Consider the following 17,814-nt stretch of genomic DNA (forward strand, 5'->3'; position numbering starts at 1 on the left):
TTTCTCATCCTGAGGTTCTAAGAATATATTTAGGTGAGGTGCTACTTTCCAGGAACTCAACAATCCGCTTAGTTTGGTTTCAATCCACTTGATTTTTCCATTACATTTCAAGCAGTCGTTGATGATTTTCTGTTTACTTCTTCTGAACTTAACATCAACTGCATTTAAAAAACAAAACAAGTAAACAACTCCAAAACGAAGCAAAAAACCTCTAAAGGACCTTCTGCTGATGCCTGCTGAGCTAAACAAACAGAGGGCCAGGAGAGCATTCAGTTGTTTGTCTCAGAAGAGTTTGGACAAATAGTTGTATGATGAAGAAAATCCATCTCTCAAGTGGCAGAATTTTCTACCTGTACTTTTCCTTGAAAACCATTTTTACTTGGTTGTTTTACTTTAATGATAACACATCAAAAGCAAGTTATATTCAGCAGGAGAAAACAGGACAGATGCTTCTTCAGAGACGGTGCTTGTGTGCCATGTTTTAATCTCTTTTAATCATAATGGGTGTGAGGTTGGCGTGGGTGGGAAGAGAGGACAGTCTAGTGTGGGTGGAAACTGAGAATAGTCTTGTCATGTCACAGCAGAAGTAGTCTGGTATTCAGAGAGAGAAGAGCATAATGGAGATATTGAACATAAACTTGTCAATGGCTGGATAATTTTTTTTTTCTCAGTTATGTTCTATTTTATAAAGCCAAGAAGGGAATTATTTGCTCTGAATGAATAGAAGCACAAAAATTAGTGTCTTGGTTAAAATGCATGTGAGCTTCTGATTCAGCATTGCCTTACAAGAGATTGGCTATGCTTCACTGGTAGGACATGCTGAGGCATCAGGATATGCATCCCATCTCTCACGTACTGAGCACCATGCTGGTTGGATGTACATCTGTGTTTTGTCTTGGAGAGAGCGTTTTGGGATTCTCTTTGGAGTATTCATTTTTTATTCTCTACTGAGAATAATAGAACGGGGTAGGTGTTTATAGAAACATCAAAGAGCTGTGTGCTCCACTGGTAAAGGCTCTGTGCATGTTTTTGTGTGCAAGTAGCTGGTCGTACCTTCTGAGGGGATTTGATGGGTAGCTTGTCAGAGCAGTATTTGTCTTGAGCTTACTACCAGCGGAGCTGCCAATCTGAGCTGCAGAGAGAGATGGCAGCATTGAGCTGCATGACCAGGCTGGCTGCTCCTCAGGCAGAAAGTACATGGTGAAGAGGGAGCAGAGAACCTTTGCAAGTGACATAAAAGCCTCTGTCATTACCTTGAATTTAGGGTGTCACTTGTATGGCTGTTTCTGTGCCATGGATTGGGGTATAACAATTTGTATTTGCAGCTATATTGCAAGTCTGTGTCAGCCTCATGTACAATGCCAGTCGCAAAATAAGCTTGCCTACTCTGTACCTTGCTTACAATAGTATAAATTACCGTCTTGCTTTCAATACCTTATATTTCTAAGCATGCTTCACAAGCTGTGTCCCTGTGCCAAATTCGGTTTCAGGCAGCCAAACATCTTGAGGTAATGTAAATATGAAGGAAGTTGTGCTGCGAGGCTTTACCATTCCAGGTTGCCAGTAGTGGTTGAGCCGGCAGACACAGCGTCTGAACCCTTCAGCGTTTCAGGCAGTGGTGAGCTATTCCTTGCCATGAGTCATCCTGTCAATTGTGTTCTGTAAATGCCAAGCATTATCAGTGTTGGATGTGCTGAAGATCTGAAATGTGTAGATCAAATCAGAAGTAGGACTGTTTCAAACCAGGTTTGTATATTTTAAATAAAACATCATTTGAAAGTATGGTTAAAGGTATCATCTCAAACTATGTTGAAATATTAATGCTTCTTTGCACTGCTTGATGTCTGCCAGCAATTAGCTATGCTTTTTTTCAGGTTGATGAATTTGAAGTTGATCAATTATCTGATAATCTCTATCATAGACTCATGATTATTGCTGGAGGATTGTCACAGTTTCAATACTGCCATTTTCCAGAGACTTCTGCATTATCATGTCTGTGTTAATACTGAGGAATAGGTTTTGTGGTTTGACCTTGATTATTTCTAAGCCTGTAAAGGTATGTTTGGGGTCAGCATAGTTGGTTCCCCCCAGTTTTAATGTTAGAAACACAGGAAATCACAAATCAACTTCTAAGATAAGCAAAAGCTGAGTGTGACAGTATTTCTTCAGCTTTTTTCATGTTGCATATGATGCAGAAGACTTGTTCTGTGGTACTGAAAGTAGTTGAAGACATTGTATAAAAAAAGTATGATGCATTTTGGCAAAGCTTGGTGTTAGTTTGGTACCAGAATTTTCCTGGACACCTCTGAGAAGTCTGAAGCAGAGTTTGCTGCTCTCAGGACAGATTTGTAGTGCATTCTTGTTTGGAGTGTATCAAGGACTATATTGTTGAGGTTTTTTTTAGTGTCTTCAGTTGGTGCATAGCATGCTATCATACTTGTTCTAGGGATCATTGGAAAACTTGGTTGTGTTGATAACTTCCTATTTTGAGAAAAACAGTGTTGTGGCCCTGTAGCTGTCTTGGTTTTATTCAGTTCATTCTTTTGTGCACAGCTGAGTTGCGAGCATACTCCTGAGTTGTGTGTTTTGATGAGCACAGATAAAATAAAGGAGATCTGGCTTATTCTGTTAATTTGAGCCAGATCTGAACCTGGCATCTAGGTTAAAGCTCAGCACCATTTCAGCAGTGCCTGCATCCTGGAGAGGAAAAAGGGTCAGTTTTACCCAGGTGGAACAAGCAAGGGAAGGAGCAGGTGCAGCCCTGGGACAGGGCAAGGAGCAGTGCTGGCAGGGAGGACTTCAGCAGGCTCAAGAATCTGGGATGGCCGAGGAGTCTGCAGACTGTGTGAGGAAGGGGCAGGCGTCAGAGAAGAGAGAAAAGATGCAGCAAGGCTAGGCAGGAGGAGGAGGAGGGAGAAAATGCCAAGTTCTTTCTACCATATTGAGAATTATTGCTGTGTATTATGGCTCTGTCTGACAGTAATTCATTAAAAGGCTAATGATTTTTACATACTTCATCTAATATTTATTTGGGAAGAAACTTTTTCTCATATGACTGGTTTTAATTTTCCTTCTCTGTATTGGAACAGCTTGGTACCGAAGCTGGGAATTCTCCACAATTCTTCCTTTGTTGAAGGATATTTTGAATAAGAATACCACATAATCTGTTATTTGAAAAGATTTCCTTGGAGTAGAAACACAGCTATTTTGTGGCATTTCTACTCTTCCAGGCCAGTTTGATTATGAAGGTAGATTGTGTTTGTAGATGGCTGCTTATTATGAGGCCTCTCAAACATCTGTGTACTGTAGTATTTTAACTCCCACTGTCCAGGCTCTGAAACAATGCAGCAGACAAAGGCTACCTTATTTTTCTTCTCTGCCTCTTCTTTCCCTCCCATTTTTTTTTCAATTTATATTCACAATTCTACTTCCCTGGGGATAAAACTGGGTAATGTAATGGAAAGCAAAAGTAGGGGAAGACAAGGGGTAGAGAAGTGAATGTATGTGAGATGATGGAAGGGCACAGAGGAATGCCAGGAAAGTGGCCCAGTGTCCGTATAGAATAGGAGTAGAGGACTGAAAATACTGTGCTGGTTATGGCTCCTCTGTTCATCCCAAGATAAACTGTTCAGTAGCTTTTGGTGGAGCCTCTGGATGTAACTCCTATGTGGACCACAGTGGGTTGGAATGAGGCCTTGTATCCTAAATGGAAAGCATTTATAAACTTGAAAAAGTACTGATTTTGAGGACTGGGAATAGGCTTAGGTTTTTCTTCACTGGAAGTATTTTACTCACCGCATATTGGAGGGGAAAAAAGAAATGTTAAAGTTATTGAAGAAATCTTAATTTAGCATTTGTTTGTTCAGTTCCTGCATTATTGGAATGTGGCTGTTGATGTACCCAAAATGCAATTTAAAATATTTGAAATTAGACAGTGGTTTATTTATTTATTTTCAAGTAAAGCTTTATCCCTGTTTGCTTCTCCTCTCAGTTTCAGAAGTGGAATTGAGGTACATGAAATCTTTATCAAAATATGACATGAACTTACCTTAAAAACAGAGTAACAAAAGGATTCTTCATTTACAATGTTGTTCTTGGAACTGTTAATACTGTGTAGTCTCTCTGTCTTTGAAGATAATGTGTTGCCTGGGGCAAAAATTTTAATGCTAAATTTGACTGTGGTTGATCTCATCATTATTTTCTTTTTCTTTTTTTTTTTTTTTTTTTACATAATAGGTATAAACGACCAAGGATTGTACAGAGTTGTGGGGGTGAGTTCAAAGGTCCAGAGACTTCTGAGTTTGTTGATGGGTATGCCTCTATTTTACAAATATCTTTTCAATATTTTATTTTATATTGTTTTACTATCAATATTCAGATTTTAAAGCACCTTCCAGTAGTTTGCTCTAGTCCATGCAAATAATCACCACGTCATTGTACGTTTCCCTACTTTAGAAAGACCTGGATTAGTTGGTATGAATAAATTAAGAACTGCTATGAGACATATGTAGAAGCAAAGATTGTGCTTTGTGCAAGGTTGATGGAAGTGGGATTAACGCAGCCTAAGTTGAAGGATCTGATCAGAAAGTTCAAAATAACAAAGTCAGGGATGTTTGAAGCTGGTTGCTTCTTTGTTTGAAGTTTCAGTCTTCGTTCTCCCATGTCTGGAATGTACAAGTGTACACGCCCATGTGTCTGTAGTTAATCACTGTGCAAAATAAGACAGTTTAAGCCTACTGTTAAAGAGCTATTTGGTTTAAGAGGAGGGCTATGATATATGTATTAATAACAACTGTGTGTCGAGGCAGGAGACAGATGGAGAAAGGATTTGGTTTTTGTAAACTTAAACATCTTAGGCTCTTTTATACCCAGTTAGCTAAAATAATTTGCAGAAAATTTTTTCTCCCTTTTCTTTCTGGAAATTTTGATGCATCTTTAATTCCAATGACTGGAGTTCTCTTGCCACTCTGCTGTCCCTGGGGGAGGGGAAAAAGATATTGGCACCTGGATGAAGTCCCTCATCTCTCACCAAAGTAGTAGCCATGACTGCAAAATGTGCCATGTTCCCCCATTTCTTGTCCTGAGCACTGACAGTACATGCAGTCAGACAAGACCACTGGGATTAGTTCATTTTTATAGAGCTTCCAAACCTGTCACTTGACAGCAAAGGTCTGATTCTCAGGGATTCATTGGTATGCAAAGAAGCTTGTTTGCAGTTTGCACCAGGCTCTTCTCCAGAACCATGCATGCTCCATCTGTGCTGATAACACAGTGTTCTTTGGCACTGCAAACTGAAGGAAGCCAGAAAGTGAATTCATTTCATTACCCCAGACATTATGTGAATGACAAAGCGCTTTTATATTATATGCTGCTGTCAGTTCAGTGCCACCTGTAAGACTTTTTCTTTTCCTTCCTTTATTTTTTCAAACAGCCTGTCTCCTCAGAAATGATAAGACATCTTGAGACTTGAGGACCTGCATGTCATATCAATCTGTCATAATGACCTTGCTAAATATTAATTTATGATGTCTTACTTTAATCAATATTAACAACACCCTGAAGAACTCCATTAGTAAACCTTTAAAGTATTACAGAAAAAAGGCTCTTTTTGGAAATACAAACTGGGATTAATAAAAATGACTGATCTATAACAGATTTTCATAGTTGTTTATCTGTGTTGGGGTTAGCCTCAGTAAGCAGTAACCATCTTTAGCCATTGACCATGGGAAGAATGACATGCTGTCACTCAGAGAGCCGTGATTAAATGTGTTTGATATCACAAGATGCTTTTCAGTTTTATTCTTGCTGGCTTAGCTTGGACGTGCAGGTCTGGCAGGCAGATTTTCCTTGCTGCCATTATTGGTATCCAAATAAAATAGATTCAGGTTGCCAGTGGCTCAGTAGCAGCTGGAAGAGTTTACTGGGGATTCCAGCATCTGCTTTTAGTTACTTTTTACAATCAGGAATATTTTTGGTCATTCCCAAGTTTCATATATTTATTTGACAAAGGAAGAATACAGTGGTATCAAGATTAGGCAAAATATTGAACAGGAAAAAGTTAGGGTGCAAGCAGGTGCTCTTTTCTGATGATTTGTTGAAAGTGATCCTATCTCTGCTCTTTATCTATCTGTCCTCAGAGAAGAACAAAGAGGGTTCCTTTTTGATATACGGTGGTACAGAGAATTTAAAATGACTGATTAATCTTTAATCCTTTGTCTCTGGACATACTCTTAGATACCCTTTTATGTGAAAGATTTTTCAGAATCATAAAAAACTCATATTAACTTTCTGTATTTTAAAATCTTTGATAAGATTTCAAAGTATTTTAAGCTACCTACCACTGACCATGAAGTTCACAGTTGGAAAGGCCTTGTGTGAAAAAAGTCTTCCAAATGGTAACCAGGAATGTAATTTTTTTTGGTAATTTTGTCTCTTTTTCAGGTTATTTTCTGTAGAATTTTGGAAAGTAGGCTGAGAATTAAAACAGTATGAGAATACCAACATATGCTTTTCTAGTACTATGAATCCATAGATTTTCAGCTGTAATGCAAAAATCTAGTGGAGCTAAGTCTCTGCAAAAAAAGGCTTACCAATCAAATACATAATTCTACTCAGAAAAAAAAAAAAGTTAATTTTACAATTAACTTAGTCCATAAAGTTACCTGTAAGTGGTATTGTGGTATTTTGCAGCAATGATCTTGTTTAAATTTAAATGGAGGCATCTGGTGAGGAAAACACTTTCTGCCTTTAAAGGGAAGATGTTAAATTAACCAAACACCTTACTGTAAACAGGGATAGAAAGCTAGAACTTCCAATATTATGGAAATGTGTTACAAGAACTGCAGTATGAACTGTCAGGAGTCTCAGTTCTGGAAGTGCATCAGGGCCCAGTTCCTGTTTCATCGATGGTTGGCGTTATAGATCTGACGTGGCTTATTCCCTACAAGCTGTTACATAGATTTTGTACAAGCCACTGCATGGATCAGCTTTCAGATGGACCATTGCCTGTGGGAAGGGACTGCTGAGCACTTGCAGTTCCTGCTGATGAGTTCAGGTTTGATTTCTGATGCTATCTGGTGTGAAAAATACCAGATATTACGTGTAGCAGGAAGCTTTCAGGTACTTCTGCCTTCCCAAAATGAACAAGTTTCAAAACAATGGCGTGGAATTTTCCGTGTTAATTTCTGTACAGTAGATGACATGCACATCTACAGCGGTATACATGCACATCTGCAGTGGGCATATTACATATGAAAGTAGAGTGAATCTCCTCCTAACCAACTTGGTGAACTGGACAGTTTTTATAAACTCTGGCTCCCTCATTGTCAGAAAAATTTGCCTATAATTTAGAGCTGATCTGTCAAAAGCTGTTTCTTAAAAATGCACAGTTAGTTTTACAGGCATAAGGTTGCCCTTGAGTGCACTTTGGCTGTTACATGAACAAGTAGCATGAAAAAAAAGCTAGAATAATATTTCTTAAGATTTGGTTGAAGTTCCAGTTCTTACTGAAAAGGGATGTTTGAAGTAGAGAGGGAGAATGGAGCAAGAATAGTGAAATCTATTGGGTTGTAGGGCACAGAGCAGTGTAAAGCAAATGCCAAACTAAAAATGAAGAAAATGTCTTTAAATCTTGATGGCTTCTGCAATCAAACCAGAGGTTTGTAGCAGGGCTGTTTCTTTTTTTTTTTTTTTTTCTCCAAGAGATAATGAAATGTTTCAACAATACTTTCTATTTTTTATTTTAAGAGGCTTGCTTTGGAATTCAGACGCCTGTTGTTTTCCTCCCAAAATTCATCAACGAATTTCAATGAACAGAGTGCATACTTTGAATGTAAAGGAGGTTGATGATTATGAAGCAGCTATTTAAAAACTGGATATTACATAGTGATTTAGTAACAAAACCCCCATAGATTTTGTATCTTCTGATGTGATGGCAGTTTTTTATTTAATTAATTCAGGAGACAAATTTTCTTCTCAAAAAAGAGAATTTGAACATGGCAACAGCTAGCATACTAAAAAAAAAAAAAAAAAGAACCTTATATTTGAGACAATTCTGAGTATTTTGGTGGTGGTTGGCTAGTAACAGTTTGCTAGAAAATGTTATCTGACCTGTATTTTAAAATGAGATTTAAATAATTGATATAATGAGGGAGAATATTCAGTTACAGAAATAATTGCTTGGCACAGCTTTTAGAACAAAATTATTTAGTCCCGGTAAAAGGACTGCACCTTTAATCAGGGATCCTAATTCAATTTTTTAAATGTGTCTGTCATTTGTCTGACAAGCCAAGTAACAAATGAATTCTGAATTCTATGAACCGGTCCACACGTAATCTGCATCAGCCACTGCAGTGACTGATGGAAACATGTAACAGTAAATAATAACAGGAAAGTCAGCAAACACATAGGGCTAGGCTGGCCATATATATGTGATCTGTTCTTGTGTCAGCTAGCTATGGCTTCCTGTTTTGAGGCCAAAAGGGTTTTTTTTTGATTGCAAAATGTTCCAGTGTGCTGTGTTGTTCCAATCTATCAAAAAGTCTTCAACCTGATGGGTCAGTCAGACAAACCTTTTGGTTTGGTCTGTCTTGTTCCAAGGCTCTCCCAACTAACCTGGGAGAAGGTGGGAGTTCTGTGGTCCTGACAAATGGTCAAGCAAACAAGTATTTCTTGTCTAGTGGCTAAAACTGATCGAGTAAGGCAAACATTCAGCAAAGACTTCTTTTCCCACTTTGGAAGCACCTCTTAAACGTTCTCACACAATGCAGAGGGTCATGCTGCCCTTTAACTGTTCTCATCAACAGTTTACAAGAAAAACTATGGAAAGAATTTATCACTTTAAATAAGAAAGAAAAGAGTAAAAGATATATTCTTCTTAGAGGGTCTTTTTTCCCTAAACTGTTTTTGTACATCTTTCTGTGTTTGTGAACGTCTCTGTTTAATTAGAGGTGTGAAAATTTCAATTGCTATAGAGATCTTTTTACATGAGGGTGGTTTTTAATCCTTCATTAAAGAAAAAAAAAACCAGCAGTAAATAGTTTTAAAAACAAAATATGAAAATGGAATTTATAAACAGATTTGGATATTTGGTCTTCTTCATATAGCTGAATAATAATAAAAAGGACATTGCTTCTGTGCTCATGTGAGCAAACACGTAGTGTTGAAAGTCAATGTGTTGCTGTTCAGGTAACTTCTACTGATTTAGAATTCCCTTTTTTCATGTCCCTTTTCTCTTTCTGGTTATTTTCTAGATTCAAAAACCTGCAATGAAGTTGACCTGGAAAACTCTGTAGATTGGGAAGTGAAGACAATTACGAGTGCTATGAAGCAGTATCTGCGGTAAGGCTGTCTCTTGTTTATTTGGTTTTTTAGACTATAAGTTCTTTTTTTTAGTTCTCCTATGCAGTATGTTAAGCTGCACTAGTTAAGTTTTGCTATGTTTTGGAATAGGAGCTCATTTTGTACAAATACCATGTTTGTTATTTGTTTTGGGGGAAGCAAAATACTTCAGCAACACTAATACTCATGTTCATATGAGACAAGCTCCCAAACACTTTGGTGTTAGACACAGAAGCATTTCACTGATGGTTCAGAAACCTGAAGTGTTACTAAACTTGCTGAGAATCATTACTGAAAGTTGGCTAAGATTATTAAAATTTGTTTCCTTTTTGTGTTTGTGTGGTGGAATGAAAAGGAAGAAGGCTGTAAAATTTTTAAGATTTTCCTCTTTTCCTTCTGACCCTTGCTCTGATGTTCTGTGTGCAATAGTAATAATATTTTGAGTATCAAAATTTTAAAATAAGAATTTAAAATATGTTTGCTATTCAAATGGCTTTGCCAATTCCTAATAAAGCTATTTTACTAAATTGCCTAAGAACATAAGATGTCACACTTTTGTGCATCTCTTGTAGTGTAACATAAACACTGTACTTTTAATCTGCTATTTTTATTAAATAAAATATTTTTATGACCACTTTCAATGAGTGCTGCAGAAATATCATAAGGATGCAACTCTTACATAGTATAGAAAAGTATTTAAAAAAAAAAAGCATAAGTGTACATGGTAAAGTATTTCTCTCCTACAGTATTTCCCATCTGAGTGTTTACTCAGATATGCAGTATTTCATGAGCATCAGTAAAGCCAATATAATAAATGGTTTTAACTCCAGTGGTGGTGGTTGTTGTGAGACCTTAATGTGTTTCCAGTAAGGCATTGACTTGTCATTCTTAGCATTTAAAAAGTGCTAATAAAGAATGAATTGCACAGTATTTGTGTACAGTCTTGGTGTTGAAACTGGAAAGGTTTCCTATGATAGAGACATCACTTCAGCTTATGGAAGGTGAACAGATGCATTTAGTCTTATTTTCCTGATAATACAAAGTTTTCCTTTTGTTCTAGAATTCATTGAATTCAAGGGCCTTTGTAACAATGGTTGCTTCCAGTATGAGGATTATGCTGCTGAATGTTAAAAAGGCTTCCTGATTAGAGTAAATGCAGCTAGAAGAAAATACAGTTAAATTTATTATATCATCCTTGTTTTTCAGAAGCCTTCCAGAACCACTGATGACATACGAGTTGCATGGAGAATTCATCGTTCCTGCCAGTAAATACATGACTGTAGTTCAAATAGAAATCTTTTGTTATTGTGCTGTTGTGACCTCAAGAGCACTGTGCAAATGCAATTCCAGAAAAATGCTTCATCCCAGTAAAAATACAGGAACAAGAAATAATAAATGATTTAAGAATATGTTTTAATCAGTATTTAGTTCCAGTGTGTGTCACATATAATATGACTGCCTAGCACAGTTTTTACTTTTATGGAAAGACTTTTGGATAGCCAATGTAAACATTTATTCTTATTATCTTAATTGCATAATGATAAGCATCTACTTAATCTATTTTTTTTTTGCCTTCCATTTATAAAGAGTATGAAGCTTAGCAAAAGAAAGTACATTCATCTGAGTTCTTAAAGCACAGCTGCCTGACCCTTGTTTTCAGTGCCTTGCTAGCTCTGTGTGTAGGCTGGCTTGAATGTTCCTCAAGTATTAGAAGAAAGGAAAGAGCAGGCTAGATTACACTGTGGCAGTTCAAATACAGACTTGGAGAAGACACAACAGCATTTGTAGCTCAGTTGTATGGTATCTAGTGTACATGGAATTTTTTGGAAGAGGATAGAGGGAAACAGTGTAAGAAAATTTTTGGCAAAGTATCAAACAGATATTTAACTGATTTTCTTTCCAGCCTGTAGCATGTCTGGCAAACTGTGGAAAGCAAAATTAAAATAAACTTTGAGACAATTGCTTTATTATCTTCAGATTGCTATAATGACTTTCCAGGACTGCAGAATGTGTTTTCTTCTGGTCCTTAATTCAAAATGAGAATTAGCTCAGGAAATTCATTGCCAAAGCACATGCTAGCAGGCAAGTGCTTAAACAAAATTTGACATCCTTACCTATGTGGTGAGTCTTCACATTTGTATTGGAAAGTGTTAAAATAATTTCTCTACTTCTGAAGTTTTGCCAGAAGTTTCCTCACTTTATTTTTCTTTATATCATAGTCTCTTTCAGTAAAGGAATTCAGTTTAAGTTACATGTTTGAGATAGTACAGTGTTCATAAGTAGGGAACAGCTTAGTAAAGGAGTTGGTTCTGGGGAGGGAAATTCAATTGACATTGCAGAGCTGAGTTACAGTATGCTCAAAAATAGGTAGTTGGTGTTGTTTCCTATGTTGGCTATAAAAAACTAACACTGGAAATAGCATGGAGTATCCTTTTCCCTGAAACCATTGGAGGAGGAGCTAAAATTAAAAGGTTTTCCTTCAATTCTGTTTTCTTTATGCATATCAGTATAGATTGAAATTATATGAGCTTTGACTGTATCTTGTAATTAAATTGTTTAGCCATTGTTTAATTAGAATTTGTGATTTCACATATACACAAAATAGTCTGACTTTAAAGAAGGCCTATTTTTTCCATGATAATTTTGAGTAGCTCACTAGAAATTAAACATTTTGCTTTTTGGTAGCCTTTTTTCTTGCAGTCTGTGCAGAGGTATTCACTGCAAAAGAATGAAATACAGCCTAAAATCTACAGCAATATGCAAAGGAAAAAAAAATTTTGAAGCTATATGCACTGAAGAATCTGAAGAAATTGTGGTATTTTATTGAAAATACACTTAGCAATCACAGTTGCCTTAGAGAGAAATGGGACCTGATCAGTGGTCCTCAAGTCAAAATTTCTTGCCTTTAGAATAATGTCTAAATTTTTCTCATCCTGCACTTTCTAGTAAGTATTATTATAGGCAATAGAAATGCCTCCATTCCTCTCATTATAACCACTACAGAGATGTAATTTTGTGATTTAATGCAATATGAAGAAGGAGGATGGTTTATTTTCATCTTTCACAGGTTCTTGTTTTCATCTGTGTACAGTGAAACCTGTAGGGGCCAAAATTATTCGATTTGATATGCAACAGAAAAAAATAAAAGCTCTTTGCTTATCTATATTTCTGTACTGTACTAGAGATGCTGTTGTTATTCAGAACCTTGGTCATAGTATTCTCTGTAGGTCTTTTTGCATGTTTATTCCTCTGTGTCTTCAGAGGTCATTAGGTTTTCTAAGCATTTGGATCTGCATGCAGTTTCCAGTGCAACGTAGCCTAAATGCAGTATCATTAGGTGCACAGTACCAACAAAACTGAATTCTAGTCATGAGGACAATCAGTTAATGATGCTAAAGTGGAAAACAGTTGCTCTCTGTGGCACTCAGTAACATCACTGCTCACCTTGCAGTGTATTTCTAAGCACATGAGTCCAATGCAGCAAAAAAATAACTGCATCTATCAGACTTTAAAAATAGATGAACAAAGGCATCCTTTTGCAGGTGGATTGAAAGACAAGTTCTCAAAATAAGTAAATAAGTTGATAATTCTAGAACAATATTACTTGTGAAAACAAGCACATATGTTCAGTGTTGCTATGTTTGGAGATGCATAAGTGGTGAAGTGAAGTGTGTGCAGTATGTTTCCATGATGGGGTGGGAGGAGGTTTGTGTTTCTGTGGATCTTATTTTATTTTAATTTTTTTGAGATATTTATTTCTGTATCCCATAGAAAGTGGGAGTCCAGAGTCTCGAGTCAATGCTGTTCACTTCTTGGTCCACAAACTCCCAGAAAAGAACAAAGAGATGCTGGAGATTTTGGTGAAACATTTAGCGAAGTGAGTGCTATGACCTGCTTTCCTACCTTGCCAGCATTCTTCTCTTTACCTTTCTTTAACTGCAAAGGGCTTTAGTGAAGTGTGGCTGGAGCCAAAGCCCATTTTGATGCTGTCATCGTCAACCCCAAGAACCAAACGTGCAAAAGCAGACAAGACATTTGACTCACGCTGTGCATATTTTGGCGGGAAAGGCAGAAATCTAAGACGTTAATGAAGCCATAGAAGTATTTACTTTAGCAGTCCTGCCAGCAGCTGAGAGTTTGATTGAAGTGAGAAAGGGAACATTATACTTTCTTTTCGCAAATTCTGGCAGAGGGAATAGTGGAGATCTGTTAGCAAATTTAAGTTGGTTTCACACTTGCCCTGGTGCAAGGCTAAGCACATTTTATATATTTAAGTTCAGTAAGAGACTGGTTTTGTTTTTAAGTTGCCAGTGGAAGAATGGCTTTTCAGTTTTCCAGAATCTAGTAAGACTTTATTTGAAGAAACTTTGCACAAAACAAACTTCTAAAACGTAGGATAAGGAAATGTAGTGTTTTCATTCGTAGACTGCAGTTTCCAGCAGTAATGGAAATTTTTCATAACCCATTTCCTGTTTTTTCCTTCAATTCTTTTCAAAAAGTGTTTCAAAGCATGCCAAGAAGAATCTAATGACTGTGGCAAACCTAGGCGTAGTATTTGGACCAACCTTAATGAGGCCACAGGAGGAAACTGTAGCAGCCATCATGGACCTGAAGTTTCAGAATATTGTCGTTGAAATCCTGATAGAAAATCACGAGAAGGTAAGTTTTCCTACTTTTTCACATTTCTGAGCATTGTCTTAAACAATTTGCTAGCCTTAATGTGGTTAAGCATGGAATTAGGCATGCCATTAAACTAGTAGTTTAATTCTAAAGAATATTCTCTATACACAGTATGCTTTTGGTTATTTATCCTTGTTAATCATTCCTGTTCATAGGTGAACTGACATTTCCGAATGCATGTTTCATGGTAGTGCTTCTGTGTCCATAGTACACCAGTAGATTTGCATTATGATTTTTGCATTTGCTTTTTTTCTGAGCAAAAGTGATACAAAATGAGAAAAGAGAAAGCCTGGGTTCAGTTTCTAGCTCGTCCATCAAGTACTTTGGCCAATGAACTGAATTCATTGTTTTATGTCTTCATTTTATCTCAGAGTTCCCAGTGTAATAAAGAAGACTTTACAGTACACTAAATTTTATGTGTAAAAAGCATTAGGAGAGAGCCAGGTATTAACACTTCCTTTGTTTTCAGCTGAATGAGTATTATTTTAAGCCTTTGTATTTTAGGTAGTACTGAAAATAGAAATTGTTGTTGCTGCTGTTACTAAAGTTGCCAGTTTCTAGAGTGCCTTACATGTACACGGTACCTTTCAAGATATCGCTGCCTGTAATCTGGGATCTAAAATTAAAAATAAAAACAACAAGAAAGTAATTTACTTGTCTCCTTATTTGGGTACTCCTTTGGGAGTCCCTTGTGTCTAAGTTGACTTTTTTAACTGGATGTTTAAGGTACTTTGTACTGAGAGATGGACAGCATCTCCCTAATTCATACTGTCAAAAAAAAAAGCTTTGGAAAAATCCCAAGATGTGCTTTTTCCTCTCTCCTTTCTTAAGCACTCAGAGCATTGAAATTGTTATTTCCTTTAAAGGTTAACAGTGTTGAAATTGGCTATTTAAGTCAAGTGTTATCTACTCTAAATAATATATGTCTCAGGCTTTTCTGACAATGTCATTATGCTCCCTCCCTGATTGATACAGGCTGGGCAAAGCTGCTGTTGGCATAGCTGTGTCCACATGGTGGGTTTTGTTGGCTTAGTTGACTTAGGGTGTAATGCTGTCCTCACACGCACACTGAGCAGATATGATATTGTTCTGTTGGAAAAATACTGGGCTGCACATGTGGCTCAAGTTCTAAGCAATAAATATTCCAAGAGCTGTAAGCCATGGTATTAATTTTGGATCTTAGAAATGAAAGTAAACCTTGCTGTTGAGCTCATGATTTTAAAGCTATTGAGGTGACCACACAAATTAAAGGAAGTTGAGAGAGAGCAAGCAGAGCCAGGATGTTTTAATAACATGTGGAGGTTAAGTTGTGTTTATTCAAATCACCACAGATTAGCACCATCTTATTCTTATGCCAGCTGAGTCATATGTCTCTTAAAACTGGACATCAGTTTTACATTTGAAACATTAGTGGCCTTTCTTGCTCCTCTGAAAATGTGGAGAAGCGAGGAATGGAAAGTACATCAGTATAATACTGCATCATTTTCCATAATTTCTTGGTTTTATGCCGCCTTTAGAACGAGAAGGGTATAATTTTTTTAAGGGATTTCTGTTATTTCACTGCCAATTCTAACAGTGAACTTGTCATCAGTGGTCTGCCTGCAGCAGCCTCTCCCATTCTAGACCTGCTTCCAAAATGGAAGGCAGCCCCAAGTGTGACCTCTGTGTGTTTATAACAAAGGCAATGGAGAGGTGTGTTGAGGCATTACAAAAATTTTGTTGTCAAACTGAGTATGCTGCTTCTACAAGTGGCATTTCTTCGTTTAGGACCTACTTTTAAAGGCAAGCAAGGTCATTGCCAGTCTAATGTTCATTTTATGATGTGATTTTAAATTTCTATGCATGTCAGACTTTCTGAGAGTCTAGCATTAGATGTTTTTATTTATAGCCCTGGTGAAGTCCTAGGAAACATCACCAGCTGTGGGTTAAAATATTTTAAAATATTTCATTTAGCCACTACTCCGACTCTGCTAATTTTTAAGCAGCTTCTGCTGATAGGAGCGAAGTTTGGAATTGTAGAAGAGTGATGGAGTCAAGATGGAGGTGCACTGACCCTTCACACTCAGTGCATATGTAATTTCCAGCTCTGGTACTCTGCAGAGAGGCATTTCTTTTCCCCTGTAGCAAAGGAAATGACCAACAAACTTTCCAGCTGTAGAAGCAGGAGCCATCAGCATTTCTGGTATAAATACAGAAACCTGGTAGACAGAACGGTAAAAAATGGTTAGGATTCCTCAAATATTTTTAAATGCCATCAATTCCCATTGTGTGTTTTTTGTGGATAGCTTTATTGAACGAGAGTCACTGTTCATTTTTAGGAGACATAATTGGGTTACTGGCTTTGAAATCCTGGTGCAGTCATTCCAGTATCATCACTTTTTGTTCTAATTAGAGAATTTCTGTGCAGTGACTGTGTGGGAACCTGAACACAATGACTTGCCCTAAGCTAAGAGTATCATGCCTAGTGAATAAGCTGGTTTTGTTGTTTATTTTTGGGTGGTTTTTTTTTTAAGCTTTGTTGATATGTACATCCTCCTGGCTAGAAACCAGTCAGTGCCACTTCCACCTTGTTTACAGGCTGTGTATGTACATCCTATTCATGTCTGTGAACCAATTACAGTGTGTTGAGGAGGGGATGTTTTGCAGAATGCTGAGATTGGAACACTGAAGCTGGACCATACAGCCTGTTGTGTAGCTTAAATGGCATTAGAATTGCACAATGATTAAGAGTAGGAAGGGCTAGAAGAGCATCAGTTGTTTAGCTTTTGTCAGTTCTAGGCAGGTCTCTATCAGGCAGAGTATTTCACACTGCCCACTTAGAAGGTGAGCTGCACAAGCAGATCTCTGCTTTGAAAGAAAAGGACAAAAACTAGACCCAAGCTGAGATATTTTACTCAGGACCGTCAGAACCACCTGCTGTGGAAGCAAGGACAATCCAGAGGATAATTAGACCCATAAAATTTCTTGCTTAGCTTCTGTCCTATGCCTATAGGGGAAGGACAGCCAAATAGGGAAAGGATAGCCAGATTTTGTGTCCTGTATTTTTCCCTTCACTAAAGAAGCATCATGAAATTCATGTTTGTGTCTCATCATTATGTTTATTTTGCTTTGAGGTAACAAGCTCAGGAGCTGACTGCAGATGTGCTTGTACAGTGCCTGGAGCAATCTTGGCCTTTAGGTAATCATCTAATGACAAGTCGTAGTCAACTTGGCTCCAAAAAAAAGGTTTTGATTTCTCTTCTTTGCCTCCTCCAAATGAGTTTCAAAGGTTTCAATTAGTTTTTCTTCCCATGGGCTTAACAGATTGGAAATTTTGGACATTTTAGCTCTTCTGGTCTTTTCTCTGACTTGTGGTGAGGAAGAAGGGTGGTTCATGCCACGGCGTCATGAAAAGGATGCACATGTTTATCTTCCTTTTTGTTATAGTGTATATAGTGTATGTTGTTGGAGTGAATGTCACTATTTGAAGGGCTTGTTTATTTGCCATTTAGAGACGCCTCAGTGGTAATGTGAACCATTTTGGTTTCTCAATTCCCTGAACATTATTTTAAGAAGGAAAAAAAAGGCATCAGGATAAAAAAAGTCTAAGAAATGAAAGAAGATGAAGGAGGAGGTTGGAATAAAAATCTCAGTGGGACTGGAATATTTAAACCAGCATATGGGGGAGGAAAGAATAGTGAGTACAAATAGCAAGATTATAAAAACAGAAAGAAGATGAAGATTACAGTGAAAGAAAATTAGAAGGAAAAAAGTGAGGAGCTAGCCTAGAAGTTCCTTCTGGAGACTGGAAGACCA

At 37.3% G+C, this 17,814-nt stretch overlaps 1 protein-coding gene across 2 annotated transcripts in view; it reads left to right on the top strand.

Annotated features, from left to right (window-relative positions):
* Positions 1-17,814, top strand: part of ARHGAP10 (Rho GTPase activating protein 10) — a 137,946-nt gene that overhangs the window by 76,273 nt on the left and 43,859 nt on the right. For both annotated transcript variants that reach the window (XM_038135804.1, XM_038135805.1), the window contains 5 exons: positions 4,237-4,311; positions 9,252-9,339; positions 10,546-10,604; positions 13,111-13,216; positions 13,839-13,998. In XM_038135804.1, coding sequence (XP_037991732.1) covers positions 4,237-4,311; positions 9,252-9,339; positions 10,546-10,604; positions 13,111-13,216; positions 13,839-13,998 — 488 coding nt within the window. The remainder of the gene's footprint in view (positions 1-4,236; positions 4,312-9,251; positions 9,340-10,545; positions 10,605-13,110; positions 13,217-13,838; positions 13,999-17,814) is intronic.

The sequence above is a fragment of the Motacilla alba genome, chromosome 4 (assembly GCF_015832195.1).
Source record: "Motacilla alba alba isolate MOTALB_02 chromosome 4, Motacilla_alba_V1.0_pri, whole genome shotgun sequence".
In the NCBI taxonomy this organism is placed as follows: Eukaryota; Metazoa; Chordata; class Aves; order Passeriformes; family Motacillidae; genus Motacilla; species Motacilla alba.